This window comes from Cygnus olor, chromosome 2, assembly GCF_009769625.2.
Source record: "Cygnus olor isolate bCygOlo1 chromosome 2, bCygOlo1.pri.v2, whole genome shotgun sequence".
Lineage (NCBI taxonomy): Eukaryota > Metazoa > Chordata > Aves > Anseriformes > Anatidae > Cygnus > Cygnus olor.
Genome location: NC_049170.1, coordinates 134,444,628 through 134,464,941, shown reverse-complemented (window position 1 = coordinate 134,464,941; position 20,314 = coordinate 134,444,628). Strand labels below are relative to the sequence as shown.

Below are 20,314 nucleotides of genomic sequence, written 5' to 3'. Positions count from 1 at the left end.
GCAGTTCAGAATTGCTGCTGCCTGCTTTGTATTTGTGTGCCCTGTGGTTTCAACATTCACCTCACCGGGTTGCTTAAGGAAGTTGTACGGTGTTGACTTTCTTTAGAAGATTTAAAAAAAAAAAAAAATTCAGTAACTCAGACATCTGTTTCTCTCATCTACTTCAAACCACAGTGTACAAGCACACCCACATTTTTTTGACAAAAGGCTGCTCTTTATCCAAAAATAAATCTAAGCAGAAGCTTTATCTGCAGATCTTGTTTCTTATATTTCTGTGTAACAAACATTGAGGCTGTGTGGGGAGTGCTTTTATTTTTTTTTTAGTACCATGTATTATTTTTGTTCATGCTGCTCACAGGAAGGAGATGCACACAATATACAAACTAAATATACTTTTTATTAGCAAGGCTTTTAAGGTACAGTCTTGCATCCATCATCTTAGCTGAACACAGTTTCAAGCAGGTTGAATTATTTCATGCACCACTGGAAGAGAGGACAGATGCTGTTTCCGTGCAGAAACACCGTCCTCAGCTTTAGCTTGCATCAGTTTCAGCTGATTGCCTGTCTTTCCCCCATCAGCTGGGGAAGCTACAGCCTTTTTTTTTTCTTTTTGACAGGATTACCAACGTGTTTTCCTTCTCACTGTTGAAGATTATGCTCTATTTTTGACCTCTCACACCTGTGAGAATCCACCCCCCTTTCATCATACACTTACTACCAATCTCTTCCACTTACTACCAGTCTTCTCTCAGGGCTGGTGCAGCAGGGTGGGTGGCAGGGCTGGCCTCTCCTGTGTCATTACACTAATTCCTATAACCTAGAAATGTGTTTGTCATCAGCTTCAGTGTCCTGTCTGCTGACCGCCAGTCCTTTGCCACATTACACATCAAGCCTCTACACCGACTTCACCTGGTACGTCAGTTATAAGACCTGCCTCCACCCCCACCCAGATCTCCTAACATCAGTCCATTTTGTACAGAAAGTTCTTTGTCCTTGATTCTTATGCTGTCTTTTCCCCATCGCTTTCCCTCCCATACAACTTGCCCTTCTCTTGCTCCATTCAAGTTCCTGAATCTACCCACAACCACATTTGCCCAATCCAGTGTTTGGCTACTTCTGACTGCACCCTGGTTGTGCTGGTATCTTCAAACCTAATCCAAACGTGGCAAAACCTGCATCAGCTGCCCTACCACTGTATTCCTCACTCTTCTTCTTACAAGTTTTTGATGACCACCACATTCTAGTGAGGTAAATCTGATTTTTGCCAACCATTTTCCTATCATCTCCCCAAGCAGCCACTTGCCCTGCCACTTGCTTTAGCACTCTGCTCGCATCCTTCTGCCCCAGCTTTGACCATTGAAATCTCTCTCAAGCATCAGCTACAGCACCAGATCCATACAAAAACTTCTCTTCCCCCTTTCTGAACACTACAACACTCTGAAGACCTTTGCCTCCCCATAGTTCTTCTCCCCCGCTCCTCCAAGTTAAGTTCCCCACTTCTCTAGACCAGTAATTGACTTCTTTCAGCTGAAACTCTTCCCGTATTATTCCTTGAGCCTTTCATCTGTCATCAGTTTTCACATATGAATATAAAACAAGCTTTACATGCATGCCTCAGGTAGGTTTTATCATCTAATCAAGGCTGAGGTTTTGCTCACAGTTCAAAAGGAGAATATATTTAAGCTGACAGCAGATATTCTCTACAAGTTGTTTACACTGAACATCTGAAAAAGGGGATGACCCAAACATACTTCAGCAAAAGCAGAAATAGTGAGGCACGACACATGGAAATGTTTACTCAGTATCTCAAGTTCCAGACGCACCATGTGTGAGCAAAAAATAGGGGTGGGTGAGCATAAAAGGTTAGCTCATTTAGAACTGGAATTCGACAACCAGAATACCAGAACCAACAGCAATGGGCAAGGCTGGAGTATTGACTTTGCAAATTTTGCCAAGCAGATATAAGGTAACAGGATCAGTTCTTGAAAAAGAGCGTCTCAGCGTTCACATAGAAGCTGGTCCTAGAATTAAAAGTTAAAAGTGAATCACTTCCTTCTGCTCAGAACAACCCTCAGAAGTCTACCAAATCTATCATCTCCTTGCCTCCTGCTTTAGATTGTGGGCAACTTTATGTATCTGGTTAAAAAAGAACCCACAATGCTGGGATTCTATATTTCGTGAACAACTAGGTTTGTTATGTGTTATGTCTTTATGCTGGCGTAGAGGTCTGCAGAGGGTGTCCAGGAACAAAGCTAAATTTCAGTTTGGAGCATCCACTGTAGACAACGCAGGCACATTGCTAGTGATCTCACAATGAAGAAAATGCAAATTTGATGAAATTAATCTCCAGAACAAGTTGTTTCAAAAGGATAGGTCAGCTAAGAATATGAAGTTGTTTTTTTCTTCTTCTTCTCTCCTGGTATTGATGACTACTGTGGTCACCAGGTTGTAAAAGTTGGGCTTAGTATGCCCTGTGAACACAAAATCTTTGTTAGAAAGCCACTCAACATGTAGACAGGTGTAACGTGAAGTCAAGTTCAGGGTAATAAGCCTGCTTGAGCTAAAACATTCCATAGTGTCTGCAAAGACAAAGCCATCTTCAGAAGAGTGCTTAGACTCACTATAATTACTAAATTACACTGTAGCCCCTCCCAATCCTTGTTCCTTACACCAAATCTGTGGTCCCACACTTCCTAGTGCAATTCAAGCTTTGAAGATTAGCTGAACGCAACCAGCCCAGAAGTGCACCATATTCCCCAAAAGACAGTATTGTATTTCAGAAAAACAGGAATTCATAACGCAGCATATAACTTCAAATTCGTCACCCCAATTGTCATGACAGCCTTTCCTTCTGTCCAAAAAAATAAAACAACAATTTCATTGTTTCTGCTAAACAGAACATGTATTATGGTCATTTCAAACAAAGGATGTATTTTCTTAAAGGAGAAAAGGGAGAAGTGGGTATCCAAAGGCTCTTATCAGTTGAGCTACTGTGCTCCCATCTTGCTCTCACCCAAAAAAAAAAAAACTGATAAAAACATCATAGCCAGAATGTTCTATAATTATGACCTAAAATAAAACCTACCAGTATAAACCTTTCAGCATTTTTCTTCCATAACTTTTTCAAATGAAATCATTGTTGGGTTTTATTATCCATATATAATCAGCTGCCTTAAGGTACGCGTGTGCTACCTCATGCAGTTTAGAAGTAGCTGTGATCTAGCAGCTTTAAAGCAAAGATTCCACTGTTGCATAAAAATACCAGCTTTGTTTCTCACAAGTGGAAAATATGGCATTGTATCAGAGCAACCAAGACTCATCTCTTCGCACATCACCTTACTGATCAAGGCTTAGGGCTTCACACGTTGCACTTCACCACAACCTCCCTTAACAGCCCATTAAAAACATACGGCAACAGGTTAGACTAAGTCCAGCACAACTCCAGCTTAATGTCACAGCTTGCGTATCTTGACAGAAGAGGATGGGAGGAGACCAAGAGCCTATGAGTACTACAGGGGCTTGCTTTGGCACCTACAGTTTTTCAGTTAATATTGATCGGGTTCTGTATTGCTTTCCTGCCATCGTTCCTCACTGGTCATTACTTGTTATTAGTGAGGACTCATCAGAAGTTCGCAGATTTACAACCTTTTTTTTCCTCTCTCAAGAGCACCATGCCTAAAAGAGGTTTCATGAGGTAAATTCCTTTCCTGCCCTTCCACTGGCTGTGCAAGCCAGGCCTGCCTCAAAGTCTGGGCTTTATCCAAAGCTGGAAGAAATGAAAGACTCCAGTTTCCTGGCTCTTACCCTTTTTTCCCCATTCTCAAGCTGCAAGAAAACCTACAGCCACCTCCTTCTATGGAATTAATGTTTTTCCTTAGGCAGCCATCACACAGAGATTAATCATTGAAGAGGTGCCTACACAACAGGCCAGAAGGAAAACACGGTGCACCCTGACAGCTCCTGCAGGGTTGGGGACCCATGGCTGTGGGATGCTCTTTGGTGTCCCTTACTCAATGTATCGGCCCCCTTTCCTGGAGCCTATACACCTGGGTCCTACGTTTTCTCTTGGCAAGCCAAGGTTGCGAGCTCCAGGCAATGCATTTACTTCAGAGCCAGAACAGGCTGACGTTACTGTCACCACTCCGCAGGACTGCTTGCAGAAAGGACTCCTGCACTAATTCAGCAGGGCAAAATGAAGCCACGCTTTTGTGGAAAACGCTTTAAGCCCAAGTCAATCAGCTACCAGAAGCCAACAGCTGTGCCATTTCTTACCACAGTTAGGTGCCTCCATTAGGAGCTGCCTATTTTTAAGCTATTATATCCTAGATGGATTGTTAGGGAAATGACTGTGACTGGCCTTAGCCCCAGTCCAACACAGCTGGATACTAATTAAGTAATCTTAATAATTTAGTTAGGAGATGCATTTCAGCATTAAGGACCAAAATCAACTACAAAGATATTTTCCCACTAGCCTATTACAAATACACAGTATGGTTAACGTACCTTACAAATACTGTAAATCCAAACTAAAATTTTTTAGTTAAGTTATATTCTTCCTGTGTATCAGTAATCAAGCTGAAGTAATAAGCATCCCTTCCTATTTGCACGGTATTTGAAAGCTTATCTTTCTCACTGAAAGAGAGCTGAAGGAAGCACACAGTTTCCCTTTTGAGAACTATTATAGCATAAAGGAAATTCAAATATATATATTTTTTGAAATCTGAGAAACAACATGTTTCCCCAAAAGAGCTATCCCATGCCAACACCTAATCCATAATCAATACAGTAATTATCATAATGCTTTCGGTAAAACTATCTTAAGGTAAAGCTATCCTAACCAAGTTAAAGTTATTTTTTACACGTCTTATTCTTACGGCCATACCTAAGTGGAAGAGAAATGGAAACATCTCCCAGATAGTCAGAAACCCAGATGTCAGAAAGCCCAGCTGCAACTTTAAAACTAGCAATTCTTAGAAGAAACAGGATGACTTTTTAGTACAGCTACAGTCAAAAATGTTTTTATACTGGCAGTCTAATAAACACGACCACTGAGAAGACTGCTCTGCCCAGCTAACATGTCTTATCTCGGAGATACTGAGAAGACTGACAAGAGGAAAGCAGTTAAAGCGCAAGGGGTTGTAATGCTGCTGTGAAAGTTACCTGTACAATGGGCAGGACAAAAATCGCTCACCATGTTTGTCTCTGCCATGAGCACAGCCCATGAACAGCTGTAGCAGCTGAGGCTAGAGATTTGGCTGTTTGGACCTCTTCCTTCCTTGCTTCCCTTGTTTTGTTGGCATTTTGATTCAGGTGACAAAGGGACACGCTCTAACATGCTGCAATATGCCGTATTTTAGAAATGTATATTTATACAAAAACTGAAGGAATTTAATCACAGTGCAGATGTATTCCCAATATATTAACTGCAATAAAGTTCTATAATCAAGTATTTATCACTTGAAACACCAATTCTCAGTTAAAATGATTAGGTATCAACAGGTTTAGGATAGATTGATATATACATACAGTTTCTGCTAAGAAGGCTAATTATAGAATTTCAGTTCATTTATAAATAAGCCTAGGATTAGCATAATTAAAGCCAGCTTGAATCAGTATAAAAAAATCTTAACTACTGAAAATGTATGGTTAAATTCAACCTTGTAAGCAATGCAGAAAATAAAGTCTACCTTCCTTAGGTTTGCATTTATGCAATTTGGTTGGCTCTAAACTAAAATTTATCAGTAGCAGCATCATTTCATAAATGACTTTTGCCTTCCATTAAAAAAAGTCATTTTAATCTTTGTGTACTTAGCCTTGTCAACTAAAGTCTGTGCAGTCTGATTACCTTACTCAGACACATAAAGCCAGCAGTAGTCACAGAACCCAATAACTCGGTTGGCACAGAACGCAGGCATTTGTTGCATATAGATACTCTACAACTTGGGAAAATAAGCTGGGATACCAGCAAGCACTAGTAGTTTCACAAAGTCTAAGCCTAAGACTTATTCCTTTTAAAATCTGCTCAAGTTCTAACATGGAGATTTTAATCATGCAAATACAGTATCTTAAACTAACATGATATTCTTCAACACAGAATGAAAATGAAAACCAAATGAAAAACTAAATGTAGTACATCTATTCTATCACATTGGACCTGAATTAAAGTGTGTGGTAATGAATCAAAACCAAGCACTTAATCTACTGAGAGTTCTGGATGATAATTTTCTAACTGGCTGTTGCTTACCTTGCTACAGCCGATAACCCTAGAGCGTGTTTAGATAAACAAAAATCCAGGCCTTACATTATGGAGCAGAAACGCAAAACTTCAGAGGTAGGTACCTGTTAAATCTTTGTATTTTATAGCAAACTAATATTTCATATGAACTATGTTTGTTTTCTCTAAGCTGGCTGTGAGTATAATCCTTTTCCATGACATTTCAAAATAAATGCAGACCAAAATAGTTTGCGTTACATGCTGATCTAGGAGGAAAAAACAACCAGTACTTGGCCAAATGGGAGACACTAATAACTACCACCCACCTTCATCACTCAAGTGATCCCATTCAGCCTTCCTGAGCTAAAAGGCAAAAAATTGAAAAGCTTTCTCATGTACTTAGATTTCTTTTTCAGTAGTACACTATTCATTATATTGACACTGTAATAAGAGGCACTTACATCAGTACTTTATTGTTTATGTTGATGAGTATTCTCAGAACGTACACATCACTGAAGGGGAACATCTCATGTCATAGTCTTTCTGGTCACTCACCAAAATCTAGGCATAGTGTGAAAAGAATATGAATGAATTGTCAAATCATGCACTGAAGATTAAACGGGAATGCCTGTTCTTTTATTCCAATTTCCAAGTTGAATAATTTGGAACTGTTGACCAATACTTCTCAGCTTACAGAAATCCTTCGCATAGTAAAGACCATTTTACTAAGTGCTCATTCTTCCTGTGTTACTATGGCAAATAAATAAAATCCTCACTTCAAGCAGAAGGCTCCAAATTTGCTTTGGGACCAAGAATCACTTTGTACTAGGAGTCTTCTGCTTTTAAAAATTATCTTAATTTCAGGATAAGAATATTTTGTCAGGTTTGACACTACAAGATAAACCCACTCTGGCATGCATTGCTTTTCCCAGAGGAAGTCTGCTCTTTCAAGCTGAGCAAGAGATGACAGGCAGGTCATAGCAGTTAGTCTCATTTTCTGTTTCTCTGGAAGTAATTCCAGTGGAGTAGAGATCAGTTGTAACAGCAGATCAAATTTTTGTATTTTGAAAAGGAAGTATAGTGGTATTAGCATCCTTTACCGAACAATACAAGTACAGGTTACTTGTATACAGAAATATGACTGCTAACAACTTTTGCTGTCAGTATTTTGTTAGACTACGTCTAATTTCGTATGTGAAAGTTTCTAATGCCTTATTTAAGGTACCCCATCACCTCCTCCATCCCCACTTTCAATCAATTCATGTTTCTTCTTTTGTCTTATTGCCAAGCATCGTGCAATGCCCAATGCACCTCCTTTTAAAAAACGTACAAAGTTGTCTCCAACCAGAGGACCTAAAGCAAAGAGGTTTGCTTCTTTAGTGCATTCATAAGTATATGGATCGATCTCTATAGGATTCCCCTTGCATGTGATGGGCTGATTTGAGTGGTGACCTATGCTATGTCCTTGGTCCTTTAGAAAGAAAAGGTTTGGGTGAGAACCTATCAGAACTAAGGCTACAGAGAACTTCAGAATTTTCTTCAGTCCAGAGGCACTCTGAAGAACACACTTCATTTCAGGCTTGAAGGAAAGTACATTGTGTTCAGGGAAACTAGTGTAAGCAGAATGCAGATTAGAGTCCACAGTGTGTGACTGAGTACACATCATATGATAGACCTTATGGTACTCAGGGTAAAGCTTTTTAGGTAACTGTTTGAAAATCAGGCTTGTATCAGTAACTCTTCTACGAAACACATGAATTACTGGGATGTTGTTGTTGTAGGCACACAGTACTGCATCAGCCGCTGTAAGTCCGGCACCCACAATTAATACAGGGTCTGCTTTCCCACGTAGCTTTCCTTTGCTGATAGCAGCCCCAAAGTCAGACATGGAATGAAGCACAAAAGGAAAGTCTTCTCCTTCAACTTGTAGTCGGCCAGGAGAATCAAAGCTTCCAGTGGCAAGAGCCACATTCTCAGCAAAGAGGCAGAAGGGCACATGAGAACCATCCGTCGCTCGCTGATAACCTCTGACTTCCCAGTTTCGCTTGATCAGTGATTTCTGTCCATCTTCCATTTCCAAATGCTGCGTTGAAATATCTTCACTTAGTTGACTTCTATCTTCATCATCCTCTCCTCGATAAAGTCTGGATACTGATGTTATATAAACATTGTCTCTGAAATTCTTCTGGAGGCCCATGACTTTAACATAGTGTTTATAATAGCAAGCAATTTCTTCTGGTATTACTCGGTCATTCTTTATATTTCTGAAACAGAATTGAATGGTTCCGGTTAATATTAACACCTTAACAGTAGTTTCAACATCATATATGATATACCCCATGACACTCAGATGTAAGAGGATTGAATCTGTTCAGTTTAACTACAGAGTTCAATATATTTGAACTTAGTTTTATTCGCTGTCTTGATTCCTGATACACAAGACAAGCTATCTTTTTTTTTTTTAAATAATTAACTCTTTACATTGTAAAATGCTAAGGTGATGAGCAAATTAAGCATAAATACCCTGCAGTATCACAGTAGGTCTATGTGGAAGCGTTTTACAAAGCCAGTTTAACATCATGACCACCAACAATATAATCCTGGCTAAACAGTACTCAATGCCAACATACTTCAAGTAACTAAATAGTTTGTAAGTGCCAGCTTTGAAGTATATTGAAGAATTCTCGACTCGAAAGACCTCTCCTTTTAGTACAGGCAAGTTCAGTTAAGGATCAAAATAAGTAGTTCCATATCACAGAGTTAAGTCCCACAGGAATGAAAAAAGCAAGCATCACACAGAACGTTAATACACATGTGAATAGGATTACAATAGTCAAATGCCCAATAAAAACATTCTTGCACTGGAATCCTGGTATTACATCTATGCTTTTCATGTTTATTGCTGTATTTACAAAAAATTTAAGCTGAAAGTATAATTGTTTTGAACAGTTGCATGAATTTTGCTGCTTCTTTAGAAGTAAGCTCTACGAAGCCAAAAGAAACAGTAGTGAATATTGGATAGCCACAGAATTGCACTTTGAAGCATGTTTACAAGAGATTGGGTTACTTACCCTAACAGATTAACAAAACAGTAACCTGAACATTTAAAAGTACATACACTGCTCTGAAAACTTGATATTTATTAGAGAGGTTGGATGCAAGTATGACACCTGTTTTAAGGAAACCATTTCACATGACTACAAGTTTTAATTATCAGTATTTTTTAATATGCTTGTTTAATTGTAGTAAAACTGGTCAGCATTTATTTTTTTAGTATTGTTGAAAATTATAATATCAACAAATTAGCTTCAGATAATAAGCAGTTTATGGGATTTCAGTTCATATGGAGGCAAGACTATCTCGCTAAAAAAGCGACTAACGAACAAAGGTACGGTTTCTCCACTATGCTGTCCTGAAATGAGTAACAGGCTGCTCAAAGACACATGCCCAATTCAAAACAACAGCTTCCTTTAATTAGAATAAAGTCAGGAAAATTGAAATTTTAGAAAAAGCCTATGTAAAGTTCATCTGTTGACACAGGCATTTGTGAACTAGTTGTATCCTTGAAGCAAAGGCCATGAAATCGTACAAGACAGTTTTTGTTTAAAATGTTTTCCAAGAAATTTACAAGAAAATAACATTGGGAAGTAATGAATTATTCTCAACAGTACAAGTGATAGACTGCAACATTTTAGATGCTGCAGCTTTGTCTGTAAAGCGAAAGCTGAAAAATAGTGACTTCCTGAATTACAAGAAAGCTACCGTGCACAGCAACTTAAGGGACATCCACAGTGAAAGAGGAACTTGTGATACTTCCGTAGATTTTAAATGACGAAAAATACTTACAATAACAGCACTTATTGAGAAATGTTGTTAAAACACACCACTGCTAGTATGTATGCTTCTCATGCACTCAAAGCCATTATTCTGTCCAACCACTGTCAATTTTCTTTCAGAGTACGCACAGCAGTATTGTTTCTAGTGCCATCAGGCAATTTAATAAACTAAAAAAGAAGCATTCCTGTAAACAATGAAGCTTGAATGTTTTCCAGTTCTTAAAATAGTGTTATCTATCTTACAGCAACTGTATGTCTCCCAAATACATTATGCAGCATCTCTACCTGCGCTTGCTAGCTGCCCACTCCTTAAAGGTGAGTCCGGGTAGTTCCATCCAGTCTCCAAAACTGATTGTTAGCATAGAGCCTTCCATGGACTATGGAAGAAAAACAAGAGACATGACCAGATAAATTTCAAATGGATACTTTTATGTAAAAGTAGAACAAGTGAAAGGGAAAATAAAAGCAAGTTATTTATAAAAACACAAAACAAGAGAAAAGCATAAAAGCAACAGGATATGAATGCATTAAGATTTAAGATTTTGTATACAGCAGCTGGAAACAGTATGAAAAAAGTCAGAGAATACTCTTTAGTATAATTAAACTGATAAAAAACATAAGACAGCAGTCATGGTGACGATTCCCAAAATTAAGGGTAATGTTTCATCTCTAACATACTTGACCTTTGGTAAATGAAATTGCCATTACCATCTAAAACAACCTTAGCAAGAAAATTCCTAGACCACAAAATTATCAAGTTACCATACGGTAATATAAAATATTTACTCACATGCCAAGCCCCACCAGGTGGTCCTTTACCAAGCACTATATGGGAATATAATTATGTTGCTCTAGCTTCCAGTGCAAAACTGGTGGGTAGTCATACCCAAAGTCAGCATCAGGATGAAGCAGTGTATCAAAAAGCACAGCAACTGGGTTTGAAGAGCGTCCTTCGAGGCCTTCAGACAGGTACTCTAGATCCTGAAGTACGAGAGTTACAATTTTCACTGTATCATGCTCTTCTGATGTACAGAAATTGAATTTGATATACAGAAAACACAATTAGTTCAAGTTGCATTTTAAGTAGAGATACGTAGCGTAGAAATTAAATCAAGATAGTTTTTAGAAATAACTGCCACGATTCAGTTCTTCTCTAACTTTTATATAATAGATTTTTGCCATTTGAGAATTATGTGCTAGTGCAGTAATACCAAGGCAGGGCATTATTCGAAAGATTGGGACAAACATTTAGAGAACAGAGTAACTTAATAGTGTTCATATTTAGATAACAGACTGCTTTTAACAGAGAATTGCTAGTATTTCTAGGAGTCTCATTTTGATAAAGCAAAATGGAAACCTAAAGACATCATTTTAAAGATCAAGCAGAAAAGGGTCGTCTGACTGCTCGTGTGTAGTTCTACCAGCAAGTTTATTTCATTTTGAAATAATCGCAGTATTGGAAGCACTGATTTTTAAAAATTAATTAGAATTACCATTTTACAAAGCAGTTCATCTTGAGAACTATTTCTAGAAACATTCTAAAAATGTTTTTCATATTTCAGCATCTATTAGCCAGAACATCTCCATCTAGAAACACTGCAATGCAATGGCAAATGTTTGAAAAAGAGAATAAAAATCTAGAGAGAAAAATGCCATAAAGCCAACTTTTTGCTGACAAAGACAAGTTTAGCTGCCTAAACTGGGAGAAATTGCAGGGGAGAGAGGGAGGATGAAGTACATGAAACACCTGTAGCCAAAAGCTAAGTCAACCTACTTTCCAGCCAAAAAACAAACTTTGAAACTTAAGGTCAACATTACACGCAAATGGCAGAGTACTAAAACCAAAAAGCTCCAAACCAAAGTTAAACAATACCTACTTCTCTGCGACAGACGTGCGTGGTTGTATTTCAAAAAAATTATAGTCAAATGGGCAATACACTCACTGATTGCATAGGGAGTAATCAATCAGCAGTACAGTGAGATGAGTAGAAAACGATAATACAGCAAACAAATGGGGAGAAAAATAAAGGAGAAGATTTAACTGTTCAAATGGAATAGGAAAACCAGATGTATACAAGTATAACAGATACCAAACAGCAGCAGGTTGTGAAGTTGTGAACACAAACACTAAGATGCATACTGTTCAGAAAAGAAAAATGGGTTTGGTCTACATGTCCCTAAGCTACAAAAAAAAGAAGTCTTATGAGAACTGCATTATTTGGGAATATTTTAAATTGAAGTATGTTAGCAGCATGTATTCTTCGATCTTTACAATAGTGCCCAAATGTTCTAGGACATGAAAGCTAGAATTCCTGAGTCAGCTATTCACTGACCAAGTGATGCTTTAGACACTTCTGGCAAGTAATAAAAACACAACAAAGGGCACACTGTAAGAACCAAAAACCACTACAAACAAGGAAAAATCTCTAAAGAATCACAAAAACACCACAAACACACACCAGCCTTGGATAAAGTGATTACGAATTGATTTCATTTAAATCAACAGAAGAACAAAGTAACTCATTAATGCATTAGAAACATGATAAGCTAACTGGGCTGGTTATGCATATTTTTTTCTGCAATCTGCATTTTTCTGGGGGGGATACCCACTTCTTAAAATGTACTGATTTTCATCTAAAGTGTCCTATACATAATTTGTTATGAGCCACTGAAGAAGGTATATACTGCTCTTATTTTACAGGTAAGAAAAGCAGAGGCTAAGGAGAGAATCTAGTTTTTTGAGGCCACACAGTTACTGAGCTTTATTGTTGTCTAATTCTTTGTGGGGTGAGAGTGTTAGGTCTTTTTCATCCACAGCACTACTTGTGTAAGCTGCAAAAGCATTTTAAATAGGATCATTAAAGAAAGACTACTGACTCATAATCTAGCTTGTAGAAAGAAAGATCTGGACGAGATGGCAACAAAAGCTTACCTGATCAACAATGGAAAGATGTCGAGCTTCTTCTAGTTTTGTATGTAGAATGGGGTTTGGATGTACAGCTTCAGGAGACAAATATGGCCTGTATCCAGACAGCAGGTACGAAAGACAATTCCTGAAGGTCCATTTCCTATTAAAGAAAGAAGTAACTGTTTTAGAAACTTTAGGTTACTGACAGTTTTACTAAGTCATCCAATAAGCAAGCAACAACATTTTCAGTGAAGTAGTATAATGCAATACGATTTGATTGAAAGCAGCTTACAATCTTCACAGGAAAATAAGCCTGCCACAGGAATTTCCTCCAAATAAGCCAAGCACAATCTTTTTCAGGTAAGAAATGTATGTATGACTGTTTTACACTATGAAAAAAATGCACACAAAGTGATTTAATAATTCAGTATGTCAGATTCGCTGTTCCTGTGTGAAAATGATCTTGGAAGATGGAAGAGATCTGCTCTACATGTCAATCACAGTAATATCCGAGTATTGCTACCACCTTACAACTTTGTGTTCCCACTTACACTACATACTGTAAGACACAAACAAAGACAACCTGGAGTATGTGCTCTTTAGGTCTACCCATAAAATAAAAGGAAGAAACAAACAGAAAGCTGAAAATAGTGCAAGTCAGCATGAGAAACTATATATACACAACATAATAAGGTAAAAACATAGTAGATGTGGTGAAGTACAAGAAATGTTTAAAACCACATTCAGCCATATGTTTAACAGCAACAATATAAATTCAAACTTCCTATATCCACTTTGTTTTATAGCTTTTTACAATTCATTTATGTGAATTATTGTAATTTTAATAGACTAACCTACTTTCAAATGGTTATTAAAGATGTGAAATGGATGGAACCAAAATGTTACCATAAGGTAAGTATTTCTACTTGTTTGACTAGTATTAGACAAAGCAGGGGATCATATTTTAACGTGCAAATAGAGAAGTAATGTTCATGTTGCAAGGTCAAATATCCAAATCCAGGGAAAGCTAACATCAGAAAAGGATGTTTAAGTTCTGCAGAATAGCACAAGTGACTCTGTACTGCTTGCTATTTCTATTGCTCCTCTTCCTCATTAACTGAATGAAAAGCACAGTGTTCTCCTAATGAGGCGCTATTCAGTATTTTGCATTTGTTTTCCATCTAGAGTGGCATGCATGGTATTTACTACACACTATTCAAATTCTAGGCTAAAGTTAGTAATTTATTCGTGCTTTTATATAGCACTCATTGTTGGGATGCTAGTTTTTATTTCCTGTCATTCCAACCCTTGATCTCTAGAGTTCACCCTTTGCCTCCTGTTCCCCATCATCTCTGGGCACGTTGCTTCCATCTTCTGTTCCCAGTCCCACTTCTCCAATGCCTGTCTCCTCACTTTTCTGATTTTTCAGACCTCAAATTCCCCAACGGTTTGCACAGACCATGTTTTTTTTACCTGTTCATTCCCAGTCTTCGTACATCAGATCTTTTTCCCTTCTTCACCAAGCTACACTCATCACCCTGGTCCCGAGTAGCAAGACATCCCATACTTGATTGCAACGCTGTGTAAGTACTGTCACAGCTATCGTCCATGAGAAGAAGGCTACTAACAGGTGAAGTCGAAGGCTGATTCTTGTAATCAGCCTTCAGTGAAGACGTTTTTTTCCATGGGCCTAGAACCTGCACAACTATGGAGGCTGCAGGGTGCCTTAAAGGCTCTTACACCAATCTATTTTATGCACCAGTATATGGATGCAAAAATGCCTGTGCACTGTAAGAGCCATAAGGCAAAGAAGGAAAGCTGTGGTTTTCCATCACAGGGATCTTCAAGCTGCAGTTATTGTTATACACCTAAATTAAAAGCAAACAATCAACTTCAAAACTAATTGCACAGCCGGACTAATTGCTATTCAGATGAAAAATTAGACTATATCATGTTTACACAACAATGATCAAAACCAGTGCAGAAGATGACAAAGTTTAGCACAGAATATCCTCTAGATTTAGCGCTCTAGCATCAATTCTAGAATTTCAATCATTCAAATACAATTTACCAGTTTCTTCCCAATTTCTAGAGCAAAAGAGGTACAAGCCAGAAGCTATTTAAAATTATCAGAGTAGCTTAGTACTCTTTACAGTACTACAATACACTACACAGCACAAGTTTAAGAATCGTATCTTAAACTGGTCATCATACAGGGGAGAAGTGGGATGATAAAGTTAAAGAGGGCAATAGAAGTCTTGTTCCACGATGAGGTTAATTTAGTACACATGCCATCTTTTTTCCTTCTAATGACTGAAATAGCACAACACGGAGATAGCACTAGGAAGCTCAAATAAGGACCATTTAACTCCAGCTCCACAGGAATAGCACAGAGAAGATTAAACCAGTAGAGACTGTGTTTGCGTGTATGGGGGCCACATACACACTCTGTTGTTCTACTACAATATTAAGACCCATTTAGATCCCTTCTAAGGCTTCTTCAGACAGCCAGCTAACTTGAGATAGTAGGCTGCCATGGAGAAGATCAACCTGAGAAATTTCTCAAATGCATCTGTGAAAAAGCATTTGGGTAATGTATTTGTGTTTTTTACACACACGCACTCACACCCCAAGTAGAAATAGTCAAGGCAGCTGTGTTTGGTACCAGCACATAGGAAAGCGTTCTAGACAAAATAAGTATTGAGCACAGGTATTTGCATAACGCGTAGTTGCAAAACTAAACAGTGAAAACTGAGTCATTAGCCATATGGCAAACCTATACTAGGTTGATGAAATGCCAGGAAACTGTTGCTCTTCAACTATGATGCAGAACTCAGCAAGTGATTCACGTCTGTCACATCCACGTAAATGCGTTACATGAGCACTATTTTAAGCTGTCATAGAGAGCTTTGAGAACAGGCACTGTACAAACACCAGCCTTTCGAAGTTGAAGAGAATTTACTGTGAACACATTATGTCGAAACATTATTCTCTGGAATCTCTGCTTGTTTGCAGGTACAATTCAAGCTGTTGGTTTGCTTCAGTCCCAACAGCTTTGAACTAGATTATTGAAAACCTCTTTTACTTCAGATCTTTTCTTTATCCTTTCATTGAGTCATGGCAGTAAGGAGCTGGTGAACAGCTGTTGCTGAAAAACCTTGGCCCAATACAAGTCACCCTGGCAGTCTCAATTATGCTGCGTACCTAGGGAGCCTGCTCCACTCTGCTCTGCTGTCATTCAGCAAGATTTTACAAGTACAAGCCTTTAGCTATTTAATCTAGACAATGTGCATTGCTCTCCGCTGGTTGAATTGACACAGATTCCATTTGGAAAAGATGGGACAATATTCAGATGTTAGTGATGGCTGCAACAGCAAAATGCAACTAACGAGCTAGGTTAGCATTTAACCAATACACAGCACACATTTCACATCATGCTTTGACTGTTTGTGTGACTCCACAAGTTTCTATCATCGCAACATCAACAGTCTCCATGCAACCCGATGTAGACATGGTATCATGTTAATCAAGCCCTACATTATCAATGCTAGAATCAAAACAGTTCTTCTGTTAAGACTCATGTATCCGCTGCCAAATAACGCAGTTCATTTTGCCAAGTCACCATCTGAATTAAAATACACTCTGGTAGCAAGACTTTTAATATAATTTGATGTCACCGTTAATCATAACTTTATTTCTCTAATGAACTTCTTCACTGTAAGTATGTTAAGCATTATTTATTTAATGATAAATGACTTCGTGCAGCAGGTTTATAAAGGCAATGGCAGCGACACAATTTCAGGAGTTAAAAAAAAAAACCTCACCTATTATTACTACAGGCAGAGTAAGGAGAGAGTCCCCAGGCAGAACAGTTTCTTCTATTAAAGGCATTCTTTTAATCTTCCTCCCAAGGCTGTCACCAAAATACTGGACGAAGGAATTCAAAAGCTGTCCTTCAGTTTCAGGGCCACTGTAATTTCTAATTAACAAGGACAGATGGAAGAAAACTAAAAATGAAACAGTTGTACTCAGAACAATTTCTACAAAAATAAAGTTGCTTTTGACACTTTATTTGAAGAGCTATAGAATTAATGAAAACAAGACTAAAACAGATATGTTTCATCCAATCTAAAAAATTTTACTCTTCAGCACAGCTTTTCTAACAGCAGATTTAAAATAAAAGCTTACTTTCTCCCAGAAAGTCTACGGCAGGATAACAAAAGGGACAGATGGCTCCACTGAGACACAGATTTCCAATTCCGTTTACACAAAGCCAAAGTATAACCAACAAGCATTATTTTGATCCACCACGCAGAAAACCTCATTTCTCATTATCCTTATCAAAAGGGGAGGCATACACTGCCTAGCCAATTAACAACAGTAAGGCCAGCCAAAGACTGAAGGAGCAGCTGAGATACAACAGCAGCCATTCACACACCTTCCTACCTGCTGAGCAACATAGAAGACTTCACATCAACAAATCTGTGGAAAGGTAGAAGTGAGGCTACTTATAGTCGGTAGTGATTCAAAAATGGAGAGAATTGAAATTCCTACAAACCCTAGATGCAGCCTATGGTGTTTTAAGCACTCTAAGAAAATCCTTTAACAAAAGGAATTATCTAACCATGAAGTTAACAAAAGGAATTACTATGCACCATTCAGGTCAGCTATTGTAGGATAGACTGTTTTCACCACTCGTCATTTCCTTAAGATTTGTCAGCTCTATGCAACATGGACTTGGGTTCCTCTCATAGTTCTTCACTCTAAACATGCTTCTATACTATGAAGACTTGTTTTAGATCATCTGCTGCTTATTTAGTAGCTCTTTCTCAATTCTTTCCAGGTCATTGAAGAAGCACACACTTCATCTGCTAAACTATATAAAAGCAACGACAAATTAAAAATGATCTGTTATTGGCAGTTATTTTATTAAATCTTCAAAACACAGACTTAACTCCTTGATTAAAAATACTGCAATCTACCAGCCTAAACAGTTTTAATAACAAATGTAAAGAAATTAACTTGAGTAAGAGTACTCTTACTTATTTCCTAAGAATCTACATATATTAAAGCCATTCTAGGATTTCAGGAATTATTTTCTACATGGGACCAAAAAGCAGAAGACATCAATCCAACTCCCACAGCCACGTAAATGACGTACTGCCTCAACTCCCACAGCACTGAAAGTTCTCTTCTGTATTTCAAAAAGACCTTCCTCAATGGAAAATGGAACTAAAGCTACAGAGACCTGTACAGCAATAGCAGCACTGGCACACTGTTAATACAGCTCTGTGATGGTTACATTTGTTATAAAGTGGGGAAGCTATTCTGAAGTTGTATTTATTTCTGAAGGCAAGTACTCTATATCTGTATTTCCTGCACTACAGGAAAAAAAGTTTGCAAATTAGTAATTTGACTGAATTACCATCACGCATTAGCTTGTCACGAAAATAGAAATGCATAAAACACAAACTCCAAGTTAGATTAAAGTGAGAAGAAAGCAAAGAGAAGACATTTAATTATCATACTGCTTTTTTCCATCTTTTTTTACACATAGGTACAGGCAGACTGTATTATCTTTCAGCCTTTGCTCAAAGTTATCTGAGGTAACAGTATTCTGTGCTTTGCAAAAGAGAGGCTTACAGAGAGTAGGCATGTTTTAGTGCCATTTTAATATACCTTCCCTGCTAGATGGAAGCTAGAAACACAAACACTTCAAAACCTCTCTTACAGGATGCGTGTGCAGCTTTATAGGCTACCAAAGAATCTTTAACAATAAAAACACTGCAGCTTTGAAAGCTGGCTGCAAACTACCCGACAGGTTTAGTGGAGCTAACCTTGCTCAGAAATGCCTGCATACAACACGCAGTTCCTCAGCTATTGTGCCTATGAAGCAGCAGATGAAGCACCGCTGTCAGGCGCGTGTCCTTCCTTTGTAAGGACATCATACCCAAACCCGGTCAGATCCTGAGTTAGGAAGATGCGAGTTAGTGGTCCCTAAGCCTTGAACAGTGCAAGCCAACAAGTACCAGAAGTTTTCGTATTTATAAAAATTCCTGGTAGACAGCTTTGCAGTGGCGGGGATTTGGTGAAGATATCACTGCCTCTGGTCCTGCAGAGATGCAAGAGGGCACGGGGGTGAGTCAGTGCCAACGCCGGAGCTCGCTTCACCTTCTGGTAGCCTCACCACGTAACTGCAATAACTGCGTTACTGGGATTCTGCACCTCGTCGTCATTTCTGCTCTTTAGTGCTTTTCGGTTAATTACTTTTAATTGATAAGGGGAAAAAAAACACATCAGGAGAAAATACATAGTATACATGTAAACACTCTTCTTCCTTTGAAAGAAAAACGAATAAGCCTTTCAGCTGCCACACTTTACTGCAAGGTACAGCGCCAGAGGAGCCCTTTTCAGGGGGCACTCGTGCCGGACCCCAGCCCCCTGCGTACTTGGAGCAATAAACGCACAAACCGAGCATCCTGCGGCGGACTGCTCACAGAAAACCCGTTACGAAAAAAAAAATAATTAACCACCGTTCGGTCCCAAACTCACGCTCCGCGGGGCGAATTTAACACCGCCAGGGCTATTATTTTAGTTTTTTAATCAAACGACTGAAGAGAGCGCTGCCCACCGGCAGCAGGAGCCCCGAGGCGGCAGCACCGGAGCCAAGCAGGAGCCGAGCCCCGGCCCCGGCCGAGCCCCAGAAGCCGCCCGGGGAGCGGGCAGCCCCCAGCCCCTCGCCCCACGAACCCCCCTCGGAGGCCGCCGCCCGCCCCCCGGCGCCCCTCACCTGACGGGACCGGCCAAGGAGCAGCGGCAGCACCACACGGGCATGGGGGGCGCCGGCGGGGCCCAGCGACGGGGCTGCGGGGAGGCGCCGGTCCGCGGCTCCCGCTCCTCCTCCTCTTCCTCCTCCTCCTCCTGCCGCCACCACCTCCACCACCGCAGCGGGCCCCGCTCGGCGCCGCGCCGCCCCTCCGCCCCGCTCGCAGGCGGCTGCGGCTCGCACGCCGAGGGAGGAGCCGCCGCCAGCACCGGGAGGGACGAAGGGAAAGGGATGGAGCGAGGGAGGGCGCAGCTTCCTCCTGCCAGCCCCGCCGCGCCTCCCCGGAGGAGGAGGAGGCGGCGCTCAGCGCCTCAGCGGCGGGCAGAGACCGCAGGGAGGGCCGCCCGAGCCCGTAGCGGTTCCCTCGTTACCAGAGCAAGACGAGGGCCGTTGCCTGCCCCAGCCCATATAGCCGCCCGACGCCCCTCCTACACCGACGCCTTGCCCGCCCTCCCCGCAGGTCGCCGTGGGTGGTTCGGGCACGGCCCGGTGGTAGGGGCATACCTGCGGGCGGCCTCGGCCCGGAGTCC

General features: G+C 39.9%; 1 protein-coding gene across 1 annotated transcript; it reads right to left on the bottom strand.

The window, feature by feature from the left end:
* Window positions 1-572: 572 nt before the first annotated feature.
* Window positions 573-19,907, bottom strand: OSGIN2 (oxidative stress induced growth inhibitor family member 2). Its single transcript, XM_040546433.1, is given in 8 exon segments — window positions 573-8,478; window positions 10,336-10,427; window positions 10,841-10,884; window positions 10,887-11,031; window positions 12,983-13,101; window positions 13,104-13,118; window positions 16,783-16,937; window positions 19,749-19,907. Coding segments are annotated over 8 exon segments (1,662 nt in total). The 5' UTR covers window positions 19,793-19,907; the 3' UTR covers window positions 573-7,430.
* Window positions 19,908-20,314: the final 407 nt, after the last annotated feature.